This window comes from Rhopilema esculentum, chromosome 11, assembly GCF_057945365.1.
Source record: "Rhopilema esculentum isolate cy_ngs chromosome 11, ASM5794536v1, whole genome shotgun sequence".
Lineage (NCBI taxonomy): Eukaryota > Metazoa > Cnidaria > Scyphozoa > Rhizostomeae > Rhizostomatidae > Rhopilema > Rhopilema esculentum.
This window is the reverse complement of record NC_142825.1, coordinates 2,924,449-2,938,777: the sequence shown is the minus strand read 5'-3', so window position 1 is coordinate 2,938,777 and position 14,329 is coordinate 2,924,449. Positions and strand designations below refer to the sequence as shown.

At 35.9% G+C, this 14,329-nt stretch overlaps 2 protein-coding genes across 2 annotated transcripts; one reads left to right on the top strand and one right to left on the bottom strand.

Annotated features, from left to right (window-relative positions):
* Positions 1 to 680: 680 nt before the first annotated feature.
* LOC135694176 (folylpolyglutamate synthase, mitochondrial) lies at positions 681 to 13,876 on the bottom strand. The gene is made up of 16 exons (XM_065212871.2): positions 13,689 to 13,876; positions 11,765 to 11,899; positions 11,405 to 11,458; positions 11,129 to 11,193; positions 10,572 to 10,686; positions 6,260 to 6,337; positions 5,714 to 5,878; positions 5,501 to 5,578; positions 5,162 to 5,213; positions 4,865 to 4,954; positions 4,287 to 4,409; positions 3,426 to 3,523; positions 3,210 to 3,262; positions 2,656 to 2,731; positions 2,259 to 2,328; positions 681 to 1,685 (listed from the first exon to the last, which is right to left on the bottom strand). Exons 1-16 carry the CDS (start codon positions 13,797 to 13,799, stop codon positions 1,315 to 1,317), a joined length of 1,734 nt encoding a protein of 577 aa, XP_065068943.2. The 5' UTR covers positions 13,800 to 13,876; the 3' UTR covers positions 681 to 1,314.
* LOC148958934 (uncharacterized) lies at positions 7,071 to 9,906 on the top strand. The gene has a single exon (XM_089111112.1). The coding sequence runs from the start codon at positions 7,777 to 7,779 to the stop codon at positions 9,904 to 9,906; it is 2,130 nt and encodes a 709-aa protein (XP_088967238.1). The 5' UTR covers positions 7,071 to 7,776.
* Positions 13,877 to 14,329: the final 453 nt, after the last annotated feature.

The window sequence follows — 14,329 nt, the reverse complement described above, 5'->3', positions numbered from 1 at the left end:
AATTACACAGGCAGTGATATTTATCTTTGAAAGGGAAAATAGGCAGTGATATTTAGAAAGAAAAGAAAGCCCCCAGTCTACCAGTTCGCCAGCCATTTTTAGTAATCGAACGTAGTTGTGACAGGGAGTCTTGTGTTACTCCTTTATTTGCTAGCTGCATGGTTTAAACAACCTCGTTTATCAGACCTCGTGTATCATAACATTGTTTTAGGTGTGAAGTTTTATGCCCGATTAAAGTCCTGAATCAAACTAGGAAGTTCCAAAAACATTCCAAAAGTTATCTTTTTGGTATCTCGCGAATCTATCTGTGAGATCAATCAACATGTGTGTCAGTTATTATCTGTTCAGCGCACACAAAATTTTTGAACAATTTTTTAAAGTACCAAATATGAGAAAGGTTTTCAACAAAGCAACCATTTTACAACTTTTATAAATTATTTATAAAATGTTTGCTTTTTTAAAATTCATTTTCAAAATGATTTTTTTATTTTACGTTTTCCCTATCACGTGTGAAAGCAAACATCTGACAAATCGATGTGAAAGATGAAATTATGTCGTTTGCTCTTTCTCGTGTCTTGTGTGTGATTTGTCTGCACAAAATGTTATCCTTGAAATTTCATTCCGAGCTGTTCGGGTAAACAAGGCTGCACTGTAAAATCAAAAAGTTTCTTTTGAGAGTAGAGACGTGAAAAAACGACAGTTATCTCCGCAAGATAATGATTTCTAAACAAAGGACGACCGCATATATCAAACTGAAACACGCGAAAATTTACACGATTAAACCGCAGTAACGATCACGAATACACGCATAGACATGACATAAAACCTTGCTAAGAAGGTGGAATACACGATTATGAATTTCGAGGAAGGCAAACTTCTTAAGATTACCAAATTCGTCTTTAAGATTTTAGGCCCTGTAAAACTTTTACCAAGGTTTAAATTGTTCATCCTTATCTCCTCTTTAATAATGAATAAATTTGACTCTTTCTTTAACTATGGTATTGATGCATCTCTGTTTAGAGCAAAATTTATTTACAGAAAAGGAGAGTTAAATATTGGGTACCTTATTCAAGTTAAAGGTAGTCACATTTTTGTGGAAAAGATTAATAAAAAAGGTATATACACATTAGTCAAATCCACGTAGGACGAGATCAGTTCAACATTTTCAATGTTCTTGGGTCAACCTTAATAGCTAAATATGAAGGTGGCACCTCGCAATTTCAAATCTAACGTTGACAGACGAAAACCTCACTATGTTACAGGATAAATAAGATACTGTGTAGATTAATCCCAAAATGTATATATTTAGAATATTTAGATCAGGTCCACGATATCCGGGCCTAAATACGTCATAACACCGCCTATGAGATGGAGGCTGCCTGTCACAAGGACCTGGACGTGTTCTGCCAAGGCGAGTTTATTCGGAACTTCCGGTCCACCATTTTTAGGCTTCTCAATTAAGGGGTCCTTGCCACATGAAATCCACCTTATAGCATCTGAAATGCTAGAAAATATTGCAGTATTGTCACTTGTTTGCAGGGACAGCCCTGCCAAGTGTGAGCTAGTTGTGTCTATTGATGACCCTGTGAGAGAAATGCCAAGGCCTTTTGATGCCAACCAAGCTACCTGATTCTGTGCACACCAAGACAACTGTCGGTCCCTAGACACTGTAAAGTTGGTCTGATCTGAAAAAGATGGCACGAATCGAGTTTTGAAAGGTAGCTTTTGAAAACAAACAAAAATATTGTTAGATATTTAAATTATCTTATTGCTGTTTAAAAAAAAGAATTATTTCGAAGTTATTGAAAAAACAAACTGGGATAAAGTAGGTTATGATACTTTTGAGACAAAGTAACTCTTATCCAACAATAACTAAAAAAGCTGAAATAAGTATTGGGTATTGCATAAATTGAAAATGTTACCAAGAACTGAGAAAAATGTTTAAAGTATTAAATTTTGGACAATGACCAAAAGATAAGGATAAATGTAAATATATTGTCAAATTCTAAACAAGGTAGTACACCAACGCTGAAACAAAATTACCCATCCACAGAATAAATTCAGGTTTGGTAATTAAATCATATGATTTTTGAAAATACAAGCCAAAACGAACCAAGGAGTAGGAAGAGGGAGGGGGGGGTGTGATAACAGTCACTGTCTTGGCAAAAAGGCGATAATCATTTTGATAAATCTCAAGTTTCAATATAAGATTGATGTTAGTCTGTAAACTGCTAATGAAAAACATTCGGCAGAAATACCTGAACTAGGTTCATTGTTGTTTGATTCCACGACATTTGGACAAAAAACTGCAAAATCGAAGTCAATGTCCTATGAAGAAAAAAGAATAACGTCACATCAAACCAAAATAAGACCTTTCGTAGCATCGAAAGAAATTTAACGGCAATATAAATGAACGATAATTAAAAACAGTGATGCTTTATACAAAACTCTCTGCACATTCCCAAAAACTCAGAGTCCAGAAAAGTTGTCAACCTGGTGAAATCTGATGTTCGGGACTGAATACGGTTTTGAATACTTTTGGCAGTAATAGATTCTTTCAGATCGGTAAATTACTACTTAATGTGATAAAATGAAAAAGGAATTTTTCAATCCAAATTCCCAGAATTGGTTACAGTTTCGAGAGAGATTACTTACTGAAATTGGACGAAGTAAAGTGTGTGCATCTCTTCCACCAGTTGAATTGAACACCAAAACTCTGAAAACATCTTCCCTAGAACAAATAGTTCTAATTATTAATAAATTTTCATTTTATTTGATATTCTGCCAGTGTGTACTATGAAATTTGCAATTAACAAATCTTCTACACCTTAAAGCACCTCTTTTATAGGTGTTAACTAGAATTAAACGCCAGAATAAAGAAAACCAAAATATTACTGGAAATCCGAGTGAAACTCGCAACTAAACCTTCCAGAGTGTTGTCCCATAGTCAGAATAAAGCTATATAGTATATATGTTATACGAATCTGTCGAAAAAAGTTTTTCAGCTGAGGATTTGGAGAAAACAGATGGGACAATTTTCATAGGAGATTTAGAATCATTCGTTACCGTAAAATCAGTCCCCAGCATTAAAAGGGGGGTTAAGAAAAAATACAAAGAACAGTGTGATGAATGAAAACAATAAGTGACGGAAACAGATTTAAGAAACAAAGGCAGGGCAAGCATGAAATATCTTTGTGATCACAACAGACCTCTGAAAGCTGATGTCAACATCCTTCCGAGATGAAAACCAATATCTGCAAGCCTAAGAAAGAAAGATTTGTATCAGAAGCTATTCACTTAGTCATTCAACGAAAAGATTTTTGTCAAAGACTGACTCCATGTGTTTAAGGTGCAAGGTATTGAGACTTGGCTTAAAAAATTGATGCAGGCAGTATTTAACGAACAATTTTAAATAAACAACTCACTCTGATGCTTTCAGCTGTGTGAGCGCCATCGATGTAAAAGGTTATCTTTTTCCGGGATATAACTTGGTTCCTTCCAGGCCATTTTACACGCTGCAAACCTGCCAGACACGAAGATGACATTAATTCAAATCGTCTTGTTGAATCCAGAGAAAGTCTATACTAACCATGTGCTCAGATATCAATTATTTGAAAGACCTTGCACTTGGCGCTGTACTTCCATTTCTTTCTCTAAATATTACTACTTGTTCTTCCCTCTTATCCCAAGAACAATGTTGATAGTTTAGGCAATGCAAGTCTACTTATCAGAAAAGCCACGCAAAAATGTACTTCCTGGTCTCCTATGTGGTTTGATAGAAAACCAACATTACTCCCACAGAGAGAGCAAGATGGCTGCATTTTCTCTTGAAAACTGACGTCAGTGTCCCAAGAATTTTGGCTTGAATTGTAGCTTAAGATTAGCACTGAGAAGACTTTGTTCTTAAAAAGCTTCATTTTTAAACCTAAAGTGCCAACTAACATAGAAAGATGACCAATCTGCTAAAGAGAGCAAGTTTTCCGACATGTTTTAAGACTTTGTCCCTGTGATTGTTGCTTGCAAATGGAGAAATGAACCTGATGTTAGCAAACGCAGATGCATTAGGCACCAGTCTAAACGCATTAACATGGAACAAAAGTTTTCATACTAATTAACTCAAAGGAAGACTTTATTTTAATTTGTCACTATTATGATGTGAACAGCTTTTAGAAAAACAATGTTTAAAGGACTTTTTACAACTTCAAAGAAGTTTTGTCAGGTTTATAGGGTCACTAGTAATGAACAGAGCTCTAGCAAAAGCATAACAGAAAATGCCAAAGTTTTACCTTCAATAAACGGCTGTGGTATGAAAAATGGTGATGCAAAAGGAATGCCAGACTTTTCGTCAATCTTTGTGCTTTTTGGTAGATCCAACATCTTTGTTACATGTGATAACCCTTTAGACTTAACTGAAGAAAAAATAAACAATCTATTAAAAAAATCATCAGCACTAAAACTTATTCCATTTTTTCTTTGGTATTGACGCTTACGTTGGTCCCAAGGACTAAGTCCAAGAACTTTGGAAAATAATGTGTGGAACCAGGCTTCGAAAGCATACTTGCGAGATGAACATTAAAAAAAGAATTGGGTATCTTTTCGAAATTGTTACTGCATAGAAAGCTAAAAATGTTTGCTAGGTTGGCGACTACCATTGTGGATTTCATCGAAGAGAAATCCATACCCGTTGTGGAGATTTTTTTCAACGGCTTTGAAAAAAGCAAAAATATTGTTTAGAAGCTTTTTCGTCTGACACTCCTCAGAGCATAAAACGTCAGAATAAGGGTCCGAAAAACACGATGAAAAATATATACCCAGTTGTGGATCGAGATTTCTTTTCTCAGGCAAGAAACAAATGTAAAGTTACCGAAGGCTTGTTTTTCCAAGAACCACATCCTGCATAACTGAAGTGCTAATGATGCATTGAACTTGTGATGTGTGCCTTCCAACCCAATCACTAATAAAGACAAGAAAAGACCACAGTTGAATTTCACAATTACAAAGGGTGTATGAGCTGAAATGATTCTGCAAGTCAGTATTTCCTTTTTAAAATGATATGTAGCATAACCATGTTTTTGCCTAAACTCTTTCTAATCTCTCCCTGGAACCTAAACAAACATACTTTATTTGTATTTGAACAAACAATTAATTGAAGGAAGAATACCTGGTAGCTCATTCTCATAAGATTCGAGGGGTGGAGCCATAAAAAGATTTGCCTGGAGAAAACAAAAAAAAGATTTTTAACACATTTTAAAAACAAATCATTGAATATGACATAACTTAAATAATTGAATATTTTCATTTCATTCAAAACTTGTTCATAAAGAGCAAAAATTCAGTTTCAAAACTGCTTTAAAAATTGGTTCTGTTAAAAATAAACCAAATATCTTTATGATAAATCAAACAACAGGTAAAATGTATGAAGAGGTATAATTGATAAAAATTTGATAAATAATTTCTTGAAAAAATTAAGAAGGACAATTCTCAATAGGAAGATATTTACCTTAAGTTCTTTCTCTCGATCTTTGAGAACAGGAATGGCTTCATCCACTTGAGGAACAGTAATAGCTGGATGACCTTCCTGTAAAATGTGATCAGACATAAAGGTAGGTAGCTAAACAGATACGCAAATGTTTCAAATTAGCATTTAATCAAATATGAGATTTGCTGATGGACTGAGAAAATCTTGCAGCCACTAATGTAGAGAGACAATCACCTTCATAACTCCAGCTTTGTGCCATGCAATTTGCTGGATGGTATCTCCAAGGCTCAACACATGATCAATGCCAAGCATAGCTATACCAGATACAATTGTGTTTCGGATAACATTTGTGCAATCGTATGCACCTCCAATGCCAACCTCAATGACTGCAACATCAACCTTGGAAAATAAACAATAAGGTATCAAGAAATGAGTCTGCTTCGAGGCCTGGCTTGCTATGTGTTTTCAACACATTGGTTTTATCAATTGCCTAAAGATACATGAATGATTTTAATAATGTTCATCCAGATCCACTGAAAAATTTGAGAAAATGTATTTTGTGATGTCATGTCTGGTCTGAAATGTTTCACCTCATCAACCTTTTTGGTTTCTTCTTTTCACCAATTCATATCAATTGATCATGAATTCTTGAAATGAGGACTATTAAATCACTATCTTACAAAGTAATAAGCAACATTTTTTTAGCCAGGTTACACATTTTTACATCTTTTAACCAGGCAGCATCTTGTGATCTAATTGTCACATTTAAGTGAAACTTACCTTTTCTTGCAAAAACACATGATAAGACAAAAGGGTTAAAAATCTGAAGTAGGCAGGCATTTGACCATCATTCTCGATCTAAAATTGAAATAAAATACTATTCAGCAATTGGAATGGAATACAAACACTGGAATACAATACATAATTTACTGTAGATCAAAGCCAAATTGCATATCAATAGCATTTGAGCATCATTAATTCAAAATGCCAATTTCACTACATCAAAAACACTAAGATTTGATTATAAACCTGTAGAAATTAGCCACCATCTAAGACAAGACCATTTTTTCCTACCTTCTCTCCTTTTTACCTTTAAATTTCTAAGATTGAATTATAAACCTGTAGAAATCATTATTCATTGTCATAAAGTCCAATTATTGAGGTGGTTTAACAACAGCAGCCGAGGCCACCTTCTCATGCTACTTTTGAATTTTTCTTTCTTCCTCTCAAAACTGCCTGGACTTGTTAATAATTGCTACTGTCTCTGTAGACCTTGGTTTACTGCCTTGGTTTACTCTGTAGACCTTGGTACAAGAGCTTGGCCTGACTGATTTGTCAGACAAATTAACAATTAAATTTTACCTTACAGGCTTGCTATATACACACAGGCCCCCTGAGAGAGGAAGGAAGGGGGCAGTTGCTCCTAGCCCCATAAGCAAAAAGGGGCTTGGGCTTGCTGGTCAGCCATTCCATAGAAATGACACATATTGATGAAAAAAAATATTTTGGAATTTGAATGTGAAAAGTTGATTTCTTAGTGGTAAAATACCTTGCTTAAGCATATTTATGATTTCATTTCCTGAAAATTGCTGATAATGGGCGTGGCTATGGTTATACCTGACCTTACTATTGCTAAAGGTCATTGATAGACACTTGTACCATTTTAAAAAAAAAGCTCTCATTATTGACATAAATGAGATTTTGTTGTTATTTTCATGTTTGTTAGTTCCTTTTATATGAGAGAATGTCTATGCAGTCAAAAAATTTTTTTTAAGTAATGAATAATTATGTAATGCCACACTGAAAAGACCCTCTCTGAATGGTCACACGAGTCACAATTTTCTTAATAAAAGTACTCTCATTTGTCTCCCTTTAATTCTTGTTTCATTAATTGGAGCTTAGTTTGGCTTTCAAATGAAATTCCATGCTGACCTAGAAACTGAAATTGATCAGCCCAGTAATTTTCACAAAAAATCACCCTCAAGTTTTGTCACGCGAGTCACAATACATCGGTCACATTAGACTAACAGGTTGGATTTAGGTCTAGACAATGTCAAGGAATTAATTTCTTTACTTGGGTACCAGATATCAGTTATAGACATGAATAATACTCAATGATATGGAAGAATACTAGTTTCTTATGCAAATGAGGCTGTAAATCTCTTTTCCATGTTGGTAACCATGGAAATGGGAAAACACCAAATCTGGCATGGCATGCTTGGTAGGTTTGGTTATCTTACAGGCTTGAGAGAGTTCTTCTCTTGAATGGTTGTGGTTTGTGTTCAACATCCATTTTGATGCAAATGGCTCCAAACAACAAAGAAACAAAAAAGCGAATGAGTGCTGCTGAGAGACAGAAAAGAAGAAGAGAGAAGCTACGTAGGGAGAACAAGTATGATGATTATAAGGCAAAAAATGCTGCATACAGTCCAAAATACAGAGCTAAAGAGATGATAAAGATTGTGGCTGAAGATCTTGGCAGGAGGAAAGAACTACTTGAAGAAAAAAGAAAAAAAGACAGACTCAGAAAACAGAAAAGTCGCAAAAAAATAACAGGAAGGTTGACTCCAACTAATCAAAGGAGCCCAGGAGGGTACAGACGCATTAGCTCCCTTAGTAGAGCTGTTAATTTTGTTAAAAATGCTTTACCTTCCAGCCCAAGGAAAAGAGTATCAGTGATCAGGAGGCTGGCTAATGAATTAAAGGATCCTGTAGAGCAGAATCTCCCAAGTAAACATCTGCTAACTCTTAAGTCAGAGATAATTTCATCAGTAAAGAACTTTTATGTTCGTGAAGACATCAGCAGGATGTCACCGGGAAAAAGAGATGTGATAACAGTTAGATTTGAAAATGGGAAGATAAAAATGCAAAAAAGACACATGTATATGAGCATCAAAGAAGCACATGGGATTTTCAAGGAAGAAAATCCTGAGGTTAAAATAGGATTGAGTAAGTTTGCAGAACTTAGACCACCTAATGTTCTCCTTAGCTCACAAACCCCCTCAAATGTCTGCACCTGCATTTACCACGAGAATATGATACTTGCCTTAAGTGCAATTAACAGCCATGTTGCTGAAATTCCATGTTATTCGAAGGATTTCTCTGCATCATGTTTGGTTGATCCAGATAGTGACTTATGTTGGTTTGGAAAATGCAGTCATGATAGGTGTGGCTTTGAAGCAAGGTATGTGTTACCCTCTGTCATTGAAGATGAAAAAGCAAAATGGATGCAGTGGCAAGAACATGGTGGAAGGATTGCCAAACTTGAGATGAGTAGTAAGGTAAAAGATTTGTATGAACACATTGCCTTAATGTCCACCAAATTCTTGCATCACTGCCACATAAAGCGACAGCAGGCAAAGAGCTACCAGTCTGACAAGGAGCTTGCCTCGAATAAAGATAGCAAAATTGCAGTCTTGCAAATGGACTTTGCTGAAAATTACTCATGCTTTGCACAAGATGAGGTTCAGTCAGCCCATTGGAATCAAAATCAGGTGACATTATTCACAACTGTTTCCTGGTTGAAAGGAAAAATTGTGTCCCATGTCATTGTCAGTGATTACATGGAACATACCAAAACATCTGTGGTAATATTTCTTGATGAAATTTTGGAAAATTTCCCACCTGACATTGAGGAGCTTCGCATTTGGACTGATGGGCCCACCAGTCAATTTAAGAATAAATTTGTGATGGAAGGAATGAAGATGTTGTCAACCAAGCATAATCTACCACTTTCTTGGAACTTAAGTGCTACTAGCCATGGCAAGGGACCAGTTGATGGTATTGGGGGATGCTTGAAGCGACTTGCAATGGAAAGAGTTAAAACAAGACAGTGCTCTGTCAACAATGCAAAGGAATTCTGTCAAGCAGTAGAAGGTTCAGGGATTGGTGTAACTTTCATATCTACAGCAGACATTTATGCAAAGGAAGAGTCTCTTCACCTAAAATATGTATTTAGTGCTGCAGAATCAATAAAGGGGATATCAGGGTACCATTATATAAAATATAATGAAGAAATGCAGCTTGTTACAAAGGCTTATAGCACAGAATCATCTGCCAGTGCCAATGAAGTTGAGAAAATACTAGAAAGCTATGAAGGTGGAGACAAATCATTTCCCAAATTGATTGAACCCAATATAGGTCATTGGTATGCTGTTTACTGGGAGCCAACAGACTATTGGTTTCTGGGGCATGCAGTGAGAATTGACTCAAATGATGATGTCACAATGGAATTCCTACATCAGACTTCAGCTGATGCAAACAATTTCAAGATAACAAATGATATTGAGTCAGTCTGTGTTTCTGATATCATTGTAAAGGTTGATGCCCCTATGCCAGTTTCATCATCGAGGTGCTCAACAGTAAAGTTGACAGAGCAAGAATTTGCAAAAATAAAGGAAGCCTTTGATAAGTTTCATGAAAACTGAAAAATAATTTTTAAAATACCAGATTTGCCAAGCTATTGATTTGATGGCCTTTATGTATCATTTAGTTCTGTTAAAAAGTTCTGATTTTCATGTTACACTTCCAGAAACTGATTTGAGCTGAGTTTCCTTTAGTTAACTCTCACTTGTCACGCGAGTCACATTTGTGGGTCACACGAGTCACATTGCATTGGTCTTGTTATTTCAAAAAGCAAAAATACTTCAATTGAAATTTTATATTCATATGGTGACTCAATGAGTAGGGGCAATCTTTTAAAAAGCTTCTTCATAAAGGTTTTAAAATTTCTCAGATAAAGTAAGATAGGCAACTGCAAGTAAAGACTTTAAAAATGTGATGGTCACACGAGTCACACCAGATGAACAAAAAAATTGCAGAGATGAGCAAGTTTTTTTGGAAAAAAACATTGCCAAGATAAAGAATGGCTCAAAGGGATTCTATTATTGTATCACAAGCTTTGGAAAATAATTCTGACTTTACTAGACAACTAAATATGTGTGTGACTCTGTCACGCGAGTCACTATGGAATGGCTGTGGTAAGCAAGGAGGGCAACTTCTCTTGTTTAAATATGACCCTTAATGATATGATGATTTTAAGAAAACAAATCATGAAAAATCTGATACACACATAAACTTGATATCCACTTACTAAAGTTGCCTCCAATCTGTCCATGCATTCCCAAAAATATTTTACAAACTTTTCCTTCTCAAGAGGTTTTCCATTTATTCTTATTCTTTCTCTCACTTCAATTAAGTGAGGAGAGCTGAAAATTGTATGAAAGATATCGTATTAAAATGTACAGTAACAGTAAGAAGGCTACAAGAAGAAATCATTTTAAGTTCCCAAGAAACATATAAGGTTATGTTCACATTTCTTCATTTTTAATAATTACATTCACCCTGTTCTACATTTAACTTGCTTCATTATTACTTCCATCAATTTTCCAAGTATTTTTCATGTTAAAAGTTATAAAAATGATGGGTGTTAACAATTACTAAAATAATGCAATAAACCATATGTTAGCTTTCCCATGAAAACTAACCTTTCCTGTTTACATTGCTAATTTCCATTTTCATTTAATCATTCTTCAATTACATCAGTTTCGAAAAAGGTTATGCAATTATGATCTCATTAACAATTTCGCTCTTTAGCTTGGATCTTTTCAAAATGCTGTTTGAGGGACACATCTAAAATGAGTGAACTACCTGTAAAAGCCTGTTTTTAGGCCACAATGTCTTAGCATAGATTCTGAGAATGCACATGTTGAACCCTAAAACAAGGAAACATATTGCCATTAAAGCATACAGATCATGCAACACTATACAAAACTAAATATTACATAATAAAACAGGATTAAAAAAATACAATGCAGAAAATGTTCACTAAAGTTCATTATAGCAGGACTCAAGATGCTATGAATCGTCAACCAATTTCAACTCAATAAGAAACTAACTATGATAAAACCCAAACCTGTGCCTTACCTTTCCCTTTGTTCCTGCCACATGTATGACATTTAACTTATCAAGTTCATCAACCTGTCAAAAGAAAAACCATTTGAGGGTTATACCTTACAAGGTTTTAGCATCTATATGAAAGAGTTTGTATTAACAACATGATTCAGTTTATCATTTACTTGTCAGCTTTTTCTGAATCAGCACTAAAACACACTTCCCTGGATTCTCTGTATGCTGTGAGGCTACACTGGAAAAGAACCAGACACAACTGATCAAAATTCAAAATCAGCAACCACAGATATGAATTGCCATAAGTCCTCAAATAAGCCATTTGGGCTTATTTTGCAAAAAATATTTTAGGATTGAAAACAATTTTAAAATCCCTACCTCAATATCAATTCTCTTTAGAAATACTTCCATTCCTGGAATACTGTTCAACATAGTTCTGTTTCCCCTTTCTTTTCTAATTTGATCCAAGACAGCTGCATTAGTTTGCAGGGAATTAAGTGCCCGTATGGTATCCTGCAAGAAAAGAAACAGGATTTTTTCATATATATTTAAACATAGAGTTTTGCTAATGCATCAACCAAGAAGCATTGAACATATTTTCTGCCAAGTAGAAAGTTGCTTGGGTGGTTGAGGTGATTGCTGGAACCACTCTACAAGATGTGAAAGTTTTTTGGACCTGAAGAGACTGCTCAGATTTCCTTCCCAATTATTTTCCTTTCCAAGTGATCTGCCAACATCAATCTGAGAAGTTGATGGGTGAAAAGTCAAAATATAGGTCCTAGTTACTGGTTCTAAACTACTTGCACTCATTTTCTATATCATAAGATCAGAGTCAGGAAAGCATTATGGTCTCATAGCCACTGACTGGAGGAAGGTCCACAAAAATCAATAGAAGCTTCTATGACACACCCATGCCACGCCCACTTTTCTATTGTTTGTAAGGAAGGTTTGCCTTTTAGGATGTTTTAGTCTGGAGGAAGGTTAACAACTTTTCTTGACTCGGCATAAGATCTGACTAATGTTTTTTACTGGCCAATATAGCAGCCAAACAAAAAATAGGGGCCATTCCTTTCCCCACCCATTCCTTTTTGATTGGTTATGATGTGCACAGTGTAGCCATAGCAAAGCCCTAACAAGAGAGGGGAGGGAAGGACTTAGCAGAGACTCAATGTGATATCAAGATTGTTGATGTTTAAAAAAGATTTGTTTAATTTCTAAAAGAAAATGGGTTATAAGAGTATGGGAAGCAAGAAGAGGTTTAAGCATCTCAGAGTTCATAAGCTCTAGAAAAGAAGTATGATTTGTAGGATAAAGATTCTGGTGTTTCGTGCAATGCCCCTTGGGGCAATGGTTAGCATTATCTTCAGCTTGGAGGGTCTTTCGAGGATGAAAAACTTTGTCAACAGGAATAAAATAGCAGCTTGTTAAGGCTCATCACATGTGCTTCAAATGTAGAGCTAGCACTAGTTTTCATATTTGGTACACCTTGAGGTCACACTTCAGTTCAACTGTATTTGTATTTGCTACTTAGCATTCCGAAGGTAGAGTTTAGGACACTGAAAAACTGTACTTATCAAGTAGTGTCCTGGTCCTTCCTCTCAATGTGACCACATTTAGTGAATCCTATGCCAGTGACTTTCCTCACACTATTTGAAAGTTTGGTCATGCTAGGAACTCAAACCACAGAACCTTTGATCTTTTGTCTGCACCTCTGGATGATACTGAGCTATCCTTGCACATCTAAAGTGCATGCACACACAGCATTTTGCTGAGAGATCATTGACAATGAACCATATCTGTGAGCAGCTATTTAGAAAGTTTATTTATGAAGATTTATTGGTTTTGTAGATTGGTCTTGCTTTCTGTAGTATTTGTCTTGCATTAACTAGTGCCATGCTATAATATGTTATATCTAATTTTATCTAACTTCTGTCATTTTGCGCTGCATGTAGTGGAGTTAATTATTAATTATATGAAATTGTGAAACTGGTTAATCATAGTCACAGTGTCTCGACTGGTGCTCTACTCCCAGATCTACGATCAGAACTGGCATATTTTATTTTATTAAATTCATTTTGTTTTCGAGCATGGCAGCAGCCGTCGGAGGGGGTGCGGCAAATGGCATGAAGAGTTCAGTCTCTTGCAAAGATTGATAATGAACTATCTTAGTATTCATTCACCTAGATGAAGTCGCTCATTCAAATATATCTTATTCTATGCGATAACAGGCTTTAACACCAATCAACAAAATATCAAATGATCACGGCGGCCTAAAAGTCGTGAACATGGTTTCACAACATACCTCATAGCTGCGTTCATTCCGAATAACACTTTCACTTCCACCAAGAACCATGGCTTCTGACACAGCAGATATACCAGAGGATGCTCTTCTAAGCAAAGATAAAAGACGCATGAAGCTAGAAATCTCAGTCGAGTTGCGACATTAGGACCATGATCGCCGCACGCCGTAGTAGTATTCTTCTGTTGTTGTGGTTGTTTAGTTGAATGACGATCTCGGAGCTTGATTACGCAATTTCTAGACGGGGGGAGTTGGAGGTTGGAGGGGGGAGTTGGAGGGGAGAGTTGTAGGGGGAAGTGGAGGGGAAGGAGAGTTGGAGGGGAAGGGGAGTTGGAGGGGAAGGGGAGTTGGAGGGGAAGGGCGGTCGTAAGTTAAGGTCGTTGGAAGGAGGATGCAGAACAGTATTATTTCAAGGAGATTTCTGGATTGAAAGGTAATATAAAGGAGTGTTTAAAGATTGATGATGAGTTTCTTAATCAAATTGACGGTTTCATAGAATCTTATTCTAAAGATATGCGATAAATAATTCCAATAGAACGAACAATTTCTTTGGCTTAGAAGGTAAGGAGCTCTGACAAGATCAATGCAGCTCCAAAGCCCCTTCTTTCCGTTGACTACAAAGTTTACAAAATTAAGGAACATTT

Bases quoted from the DNA above. Each gene is read 5' to 3' on its own strand.
- LOC135694176 (XM_065212871.2), bottom strand. From the start codon at position 13,799: ATGCGTCTTTTATCTTTGCTTAGAAGAGCATCCTCTGGTATATCTGCT. The intron at 11,194-11,404 runs GTAAGGCACAGG...TCCTTGTTTTAG, and splicing joins TGGCAGGAACAAAGGGAAAG to GGTTCAACATGTGCATTCTC. The intron at 5,214-5,500 runs GTAAATATCTTC...TGTTTTCTCCAG, and splicing joins ATCGAGAGAAAGAACTTAAG to GCAAATCTTTTTATGGCTCC.
- LOC148958934 (XM_089111112.1), top strand. From the start codon at position 7,777: ATGCAAATGGCTCCAAACAACAAAGAAACAAAAAAGCGAATGAGTGCT.